Source organism: Salmo salar, chromosome 22 (genome assembly GCF_965601325.2).
Source record: "Salmo salar chromosome 22, fSalSal1, whole genome shotgun sequence".
In the NCBI taxonomy this organism is placed as follows: Eukaryota; Metazoa; Chordata; class Actinopteri; order Salmoniformes; family Salmonidae; genus Salmo; species Salmo salar.
In genome coordinates, this window is record NC_138312.1 from 53,362,817 (window position 1) to 53,371,699 (window position 8,883).

At 39.5% G+C, this 8,883-nt stretch overlaps 1 protein-coding gene across 1 annotated transcript; it reads right to left on the minus strand.

Annotated features, from left to right (window-relative positions):
- Window positions 1-4,562: 4,562 nt before the first annotated feature.
- dok5 (Docking protein 5) lies at window positions 4,563-8,748 on the minus strand. Its single transcript, NM_001141501.1, is given in 7 exon segments — window positions 4,563-4,683; window positions 6,114-6,231; window positions 6,960-7,149; window positions 7,500-7,619; window positions 7,775-7,889; window positions 8,316-8,423; window positions 8,524-8,748. Coding segments are annotated over 7 exon segments (783 nt in total). The 5' UTR covers window positions 8,590-8,748; the 3' UTR covers window positions 4,563-4,617.
- Window positions 8,749-8,883: the final 135 nt, after the last annotated feature.

Genomic DNA, 8,883 nt, shown 5'->3' on the forward strand with positions numbered 1-8,883 from the left:
AGCTAAAGAGTTTTCTCCCTAATCGTCTTCCCTATGACCCATGGCTCTCCAAACCTGTTCCTGTAGGTTTTCACTCCAACCCCAGTTATAACTAACCTGATTAGGGTTTATCAATCAGCTAATTATTAGAATTGGGTGCACTAGATTAGGGTTGGTGTGAAAATCTACAGGACGTAGGTAGTTCTCCAGGAACAGAATTGGAGAGCCCTATATATATATATATATATATATATATATATATATATATATATATATATATATATATATACTATGACCTATATATACTATATATATATACTATGACCTATATATACTATATATGACCTATATGTACTATATATACTATATGACCAATATGTAATATATATACTATATGACCAATATGTACTATATGACCTATATATATAATATGACCTATATATACTATACATATATGTATATATACCATATGACCAATATGTACTATATACAGTGCATTTGGAAAGTATTCAGACTCCTTCACTTTTTCCACATTTGGTTACGTTACAGCCTTATTCTAAAATGTTTTTTTTTCCTCGTCAATCTACACAAAATACAGCATAATGACAAAGCAAAAACAGGTTTTTAGAAATTGTTGAAATATTACATTTCCATAAGTATTCAGACCATTTACTCAGTACTTTGTTGAAGCACCTTTGGTAGCGATTTCAGCCTCGAGTCTTCTTGGTTATGATGCTACAAGCTTGGCATACCTGTATGTGAGTTTCTCCCATTCTTCTCTGCAGATCCTCTCAAGCGCTGTCAGGTTGGATGGGGAGCGTCGCTGCACAACTATTTTCAGGTCTCTCCAGAGATGTTCGATCGGGTTCAAATCAGAGATCTGGCTGGGCCACTCAAGGACATTCAGAGACTTGTCCCGAAGCCACTCCTGCATTGTCTTGGCTGTGTGCTTAGGGTCGTTGTCCTGTTGGAAGGTGAACCTTTTCTCCAGTCTGAGGTCCTGAGCGCTCTGAAACAGGTTTTCATCAACGATCTCTCTGTACTTTGCTCCGTTCATCTTTCCCTCGATCATGACTAGTCTCCCAGTCCCTGCCGCTGAAAAACATCCCCACAGCATGATGCTGCCACCACCATGCTTCACCGTAGGGATGGTGCCAGGTTTCCTCCAGACGTGACACTTGGCATTCAGGCCAAAGAGTTCAATCTTGGTTTCATCAGACCAGAGAATCTTGTTTTTCATGGTTTGAGAGTCTTTTAGGTGCCTTTTGGCAAACTCCAAGCAGGCTGTCATGTGCCTTTTACTTAGGAGTGGATTCTGTCTGGCCACTCTACCATAAATGCCTGATTGGTAGAGTGCTGCAGAGTCCTTCTGGAATGTTTTCCCCATCTCGACCGAGGAACTCTGAGTGACCATCGGGTTCTTGGCCACCTCCTTGACCAAGGCCCTTCTCCCCTGATTGCTCAGTTTGGCCAGGTGACCAGCTCTAGGAACAGTCTTGGTGGTTCCAAACTTCTTCCATTTAATAATGAGTAAGGCCAGTGTTCTAGGGGACCTTCAATGCTGCAGAATTGTTTTGGTACTCTTCCCCAGATCTGTTCCTCGACACAATCCTGTCTCAGAGGTCTAGGTTTTTGCTCTGACATGCACTGTCAACTGTGGGACCTTATATAGACAGGTGTGTGCCTTTCCAAATCATGTCCAATCAATTGAATTTACCAGAAGTGGACTCCAATCAAGTTGTAGAAACATCGTCTGAAGGATGATCAATGGAAACAGGATGCACCTGAGCTCTATTTCGAGTCTCATATTAAATGGTCTGAAAACTTATGTAAATAAGGTATTTCGGTTTTTTAGTTTTAATATAGTTGCAAAAATGTCTAAAAACCTGTTTTCACTATGTCATTATGGGGTATTGTGTATAGATTGATGAGGAACGGAGCAAAGTACAGAGAGATCCTTGATGGAAACCTGTTACAGAGTGTTCAGGACCTTAGACTGGGGGCGAAGGTTCACCTTCCAACAGGACAACAACCCTAAGCACACAGCGAAGAGAAACACAGGAGTGGCTTCAGGACAAGTCTCTGAATGTCATTAAATGTCCTCCCCATCCAAAATGACAGAGCTTGAGAGGATCTGCAGAGAAGAATGGGAGAAACTCCTCAAATATAGCTGTGCCAAGCTTGTAGCATCATACCTCAGAAGGCTCAAGGCTGTCATCTCTGCCGAAGGTGCTTCAACAAAGTACTGAGTAAATGTGATATTTCATTTATTGATTTTAAATACATTTTTATAAATTTGCCAACATTTATAAAAACCTGTTGATGTGTAGATTGATGAGGGGATTTTTTTTTTTAATCCATTCTAGAATAAGGCTGAAATGTAACACAATGTGGAAAAAGTCAAGGGGTCTGAATACTTTTCGAATGCACCGTTTACTCTCAGAATAGCCTCAATTCGTTGGGGACATGGACTCTACAAGGTGTCTAAAGCGGTCCACAGGGATGCTGGCCCATGTTGACTCAAATGCTTCCCACAGTTGTGTCAAGTTGGCTGGATGTCCTTTGGGTGGTGGACTATTCTTGATACACACAGGAAACTGTTGAGTTTGAAAAACCCATCAGCGTTGCAGTTCTTGACACAGTTAAACCGGTGTACATACAAACACGCTTACATTTTTTGTCTTGCGCATTCACCCTCTGAATGGCACACATACTGTACACAATCCATGCCTCAATTATCTCAAGGCTTAAAAATCCTCATTAATTCCTGCAGTCAAATGACCTAGTGACTCATGGGTGGAATGATATTAATATTTTTCATAATTTCATAATTAAACATTTGAAGTGTTTCTATGTCAAACGATTTGGTTAAATTTCAGTCTTCTGTGATGTATAGAAAGTGTAATATTGGGCTGCAAACAGAAAATGTAATACATTTCAACTCTATCTTACATGGTACAGGTGTATTTTGTTAAGTCCATAACCATGTGTGTGAGGTGTATACTTTGGTTTCAAAGTAGATTTGTTTAAGACTACCAAGAAACACTGTGATCCTGATTTAGCCCATTGCAGTAAAAAATGTACCTGTCTCCTCCCCTTCATCTACAATGTTTGAAGTGGATTTAAAAGGTGAAATCAATAAGGGATCATAACTTTCACCTGGAATAGCAGATGTTCCTAATGTTTTGTACACTCAGTGTATATTAATATCACGTTAGTCTTCATACCTCTCCCCTGTCAGATCCATTGTTTCTCTTTGGACAGTTTGTGTAGTGGCACAGCGTTCTAAGACACTGCATCTCAGTGCAAGAGGTGTCACTACAGTCCCTGGTTCGATTCCAAGCTGTATCACATCCAGCTGTGATTGGGAGTCCCATAGGGTGGAGCACAATTGGCCCAGCGTCGTCCGGGGTTTTGCCGGGGTCATTGTAAATAACACTTTTTCTTAACTGACTTGCCTAGTTAAATAAAGGTTAAATGTAAAACATTTAAATAGTATGTTGTCAAATGTGTGCCTGAAGCCGAGGCCAGCCAGATCACAATCTTGGTTTTAATGTTTTGTCATCATCATCATTCACCATAGAAGCCTAATTGAATCTTAAATCACACAAAATGTGTGTTTTCTTGCTGTTGTTGGCAAGACTAGTCGTTAATTGAAACATGAAGTTTGAGGTACCCACCATAAATTTAAGCTTGAATGTATTGTTTGTCTAATAGTGAGACGTCCAGATTTTTGCTCTCTGTTCGGCACTAACAGATTTTGGTGTATTGCGAAGACTCACGGAGGGGTACTCAGTTTTCTCTGCTCTATATATAGTAGGCATTCATCTTTGACGCATATGGCAAACAATGGGAACTAATGGCTAGTCGTTATAATCATTTTTAATAACTAATTTATTAACTTTCAGAAATTCAACAGTAATGTACAAGTAACTGACAAAATAAAGGAAACACCAAGTGTCTTATAGGACGTTGGGCAACCACGAGCTGCAAGAACAGCTTCAATGCACCTAGGCATTGATTCTACAAGTGTACACCATTCTTCCACGACGAATTTGGTGTTTTGTTTATGGTGGTGGAAAATGCTGTCTCATGCCCTGCAGAATCTCCCATAATAGTTCAATTGAGTTGAGATCTGGTGACTGAGACACACAAACACTTGAAACCCCCTGTGCTCCTCTGTGACCCCTTTTTCAAAGTCCCTGAGATCTCTTCGTATAGCCATGGTAACTAAAATAATGGGCAACTGGGCATTTTATCACATGACCATAAGCATGATGGGATGTTAATTGCTTAATTAACTCAGGAACCACACCTGTGTGGAAGCACCTGCTTTCAATATACTTTGTATCCCTTAATTACTCAAGTGTTGCCTTTATTTTGGCAGTTATCTGTACTATTAAAAGCAAAAACGAATATTCACACAAACTATCAAAATGCAAAAAGCAGACTCAAATGAACTGATAGTTTTACCTAAAAATATACTGAAGGATTCCAGTACATAAATATATAGTCCTTGCTGTTTACGTAATTCCTTCATATCTGAACATTGTTTCAAAAAACAACAATGACTATCGAACTGATATACAGTGAATATATTTAATCTGATTTCAAATGGGACCGTCAGAATCAGCAGTATCAGCACAGAGACCAAGGTATTGTAGACTCTCTGGTTCTCCTCTCCGTGCCTGTCTTCCTCTCATCCTAAATGGGTCCATGGGCAAAAAAACAAGACAATGGAAGTGATAATGCACAGAATGCTGACACTTAATGTTTAATACACATGGATATGCAGTAGGTGGCAGAGTTCTATCTCATTTCACAAGCGTCTCAAGAGTATGAGTGCTGATCAGGAATCAGCCCCCCCTGTCCATAATCTGATTTAATTTTCAAAACATTTAACAGTCAAAACTGATCCAAGGTCAGCACTCCTGTGCAGTATATACTCTGAGACACATTTTGAATATGGGCCTATGCAGGGTTGTGCTGCCACATTTGGGGCACCGACCTCCGATTTCTTTTTGTTTGTTGTTGTGGAAATCAGCTAACGTACTGCATTTCACCACATTTTGTCATGGTGCAGAGAGAAAACTAGTTTTATAATGCTGTTCTACACATTTTGCTATGGTGCAGAGAGAAAACTAGTTTTATAATGCTGTTCTACACATTTTGTCATGGTGCAGAGAGAAAACGAGTTTTATAATGCTGTTCTACACATTTTGTCATGGTGCAGAGAGAAAACTAGTTTTATAATGCTGTTCTACACATTTTGCTATGGTGCAGAGAGAAAACTAGTTTTATAATGCTGTTCTACACATTTTGTCATGGTGCAGAGAGAAAACTAGTTTTATAATGCTGTTCTACACATTTTGTCATGGTGCAGAGAGAAAACTAGTTTTATAATGCTGTTCTACACATTTTGTCATGGTGCAGAGAGAAAACTAGTTTTATAATGCTGTTCTACACATTTTGTCATGGTGCAGAGAGAAAACTAGTTTTATAATGCTGTTCTACACATTTTGTCATGGTGCAGAGAGAAAACTAGTTTTATAATGCTGTTCTACACATTTTGTCATGGTGCAGAGAGAAAACTAGTTATATAATGCTGTTCTACACATTTTGTCATGGTGCAGAGAGAACTGTAGTTTTATAATGCTATTCTACACATTTTGTCATGGTGCAGAGAGAAAACTGTGCAGTTTTATAATGCTACTCTACACATTTTGTCATGAGGCTAAGAGAAAATGTTGCCATTTTAAAGCGAATTTCCTGCAATTCTACACCTTCCAGGGTTGTGGGCCCCTTGGAGGTCGGGGCCTGAGTGCTCATTCAATAATAGAGGAGATGTGTCTTGATTGTGTCATGCTTGACTACATTATTATGGGGAGATTACAGCAATTAAACTGGGCAGTGCAGGTTACAGGCACAATAAGACTATGTGAATCAGACCTGGGTTCAAATACTATTTGAAATCATTGCAAATACTTCAGCTGTGCTTGATTGAGTTTGCCTTGATTGAGTTTGCAAACCCCGCCCACCTGGCACTCCAGGCAGATTTAAGCAAATGCTGAAAGTATTTCAAAGACTTCAAATAGCTTTTGAACCCAGGTGTGATGTGAAAGTGGTTAACGTACACAGCATAGCCAGTCCTCTTGCTTCACAGTGGCTAACACCGCCTCATTCACTCTATGATAGAGCAGTTCTCCCTCTGGTGTCTGAAAGGTGAAGAGTCCCTCTCCAGTGTCACACATCCTGGGGAAAATACAGTTTTCCATTCATTCTGTGAATGGCCTATGATAAATTAATTTGGTTCAGACTCCCAAATAGTTACTTACACTTTCAAAAAACTATCATAAATAAGCATTAGCAAATATAAGCATTACAATCCACAATAATTATAAAGCATATAATCACTTATTCACTAAAGATATTATTTAGTGTAATCCAACAGTGTTTCATAATGTTAAATAACACTTTCCCTTGAGGACCTCTGACTGGTCAAAGGGCTGGATCGGTATCAACCATCTTACTTTCACCTATTAAGTCATTTCAGATCAGTGGTTTCAGAGCAGTGGTCACTGGTAATGGAGTAGAGCAGAGTGAAGTCCATTGGAGGTTTGTTTTTTTTTCCAAATTATCTCTCCTTCCTCCCAAGTACGCACTAATCACTTCTCTTCAATGATTAGAAATGAAATGACTGGTATAGTAAATATGTCTATTCCCAGTAGCCCATGTCCAAAAAGTCCCAGGACAGGGTATGAACCCTGCATCAAGCCTACCCCTAGCAGTATACTGTACACACCTCTTGGTCTATGAGGTCACTTATGTATTTAGATGTATGATGCACGGCTCTGATTCTTAGTCAACATAGAGTATCCAATAGGAAGACAGCTACAAACTATGTTGACTTGTTTATACAGTATATACATTACATTGGTTAATACAATTCTTATCAAGTGGTTTTCTACCCAGATCCTCACCTCCCAGCTTCAAATGTGAACCAGTTTTGACCCCGACCGTAACGGCGAAGTGACCGCAGTGGCCAGGATGTGATTTTGAGACCAGGGTTCTGGGTGTCCCACAGCATGAGAGTGTCACAAGTGATCTGAAGATTACATTCCCCATTGAAATCCATACACTGTGATGGCTTCATGAATACGTGGAACTGCTCTGGAAAAGAGAACACAATACATTGATAAGCCAGAAACAAGGTGCGATCTGTGATATTTATTTTGGTAGCTTAAACTAATTTAATTGAACAATGTTACTTACATTATGTAATTTATAGTTTCAAAATGTGGTTAAATATTTAGAGCTATGAATGTGAGTGCTTTTTTTTCTTTTGGAGGCCCATCCCTCAGCTTTATATCACGCCAAGTGTAGTCGGTTTGTTGTTTTTCAGATGAAAGATTGGGCCTTTAAAGCATGTTGCTCATATTTTTCGACCCATTTATTCAAAGCATTTGATCATTATAGTAGCTTGTGTCATTGCTGGAATATTATCCGAACGTGGTCTATACCTCTGTGATCTCGATGTAGGTTCATGTTAAATAGGACCGGCTCCTCCAAGGTCAGGTCAGTCATTTTAGTCTCCAGACATTCCATTTGTAGCACTTTGCACCATTCCTTGGCGTCCAACTCTGTTAGGAGTTGTTGAACGAAATGCTTTTAGAATGTGTTATACTTGTAAATCATTTGTATTTGTAGTTAGTTGTGTTGACAAAATAAGTTAGTTCAAGTCAACTCAATCCAGTTTAATTCAATACAACATTAAGTTCATGTTTCCCAAACTCACCTGAATCACATGCAAAAGCCTTTGGTGAGTCGTCCTTGAAAGTGAGAACCACAGCATGTTTCTTTTTATCCCGTGGGGGTCTGGCAACACTTCTTATTTTTCTGAGGTCTGTCACCTGAAAGAATATAGGACACAATAATGGCCCTGTTTGTTGCTCCCAAAAGTGCTCTTTAATAATAAAACTTTCATTATATAATAACAACCCTCCAGCCAACACAGTCTTTATCAGGTTGTTGAAACTATAGAATTACCCATATAACTTTTAATAGGATCTCTGTGGTTGAAACGTAGTTTCATCTCTACAAAGCCACAAAGCTATATGTCAATTTAAGCTCACAGCAAGCAAACAGTGAGCAAATCTTCTTTATACTTCTAAATATATATCTCTTCTCATTTTGTTGTCGAGACCCTGTGGTACATTTGAGTGTAATGACTCTCATTTTCACAAATCAACAAAATAACCACAACTCTCGATGTTATTGATAATCACGGGGGGAAAACTAAACAAATCACCACCCCAGTATTTCAGTTTGATTGTTACTTTGTGGTGACATTGGCAGTTAGCCGCCTGTTCATTTGAGAACCTCTCCAATCTCTTGGGCCCTTTACTGGAGTCTCTTCTTAGAACAAGCCAGCACCTCCGATAGATCTGGACAAAAGAGGGAATGATTGAGAAATCAGTTCATCCACGTTGAGTCCATTGACTTAGATTAAATTGGTCTGAGGCTGGTTTGAAAGCAGACACTTACCCATAAATGCTTGCTGCGAAAATACACATATCCCTGTTTAACAATGTCATTAAAATACAAATCCATTGCTTGAACCCACCATCAGACACTCATGCTTGGGAGAAACTGGCACACAGAAGTCCCTTTACTCTCTCTTTATCATGTCTCTCCTCCCGTCTCTGATTTGACAATACAACACAGTGCAACGCAGGAGTATCGCTATAGCCCAATGCTCATGGGACTATTATGGGACTGATCTCCTTCTGTGATGTAGATATTAGGGTGAGGCAGTGGGGGGGGGGGCAGACGAGAGAGAGAGAGACAGTGAGTCTGAAGTTTATATTCGGTAGGGAGGGATCTAGTCCAAAGAACCAGGATTCT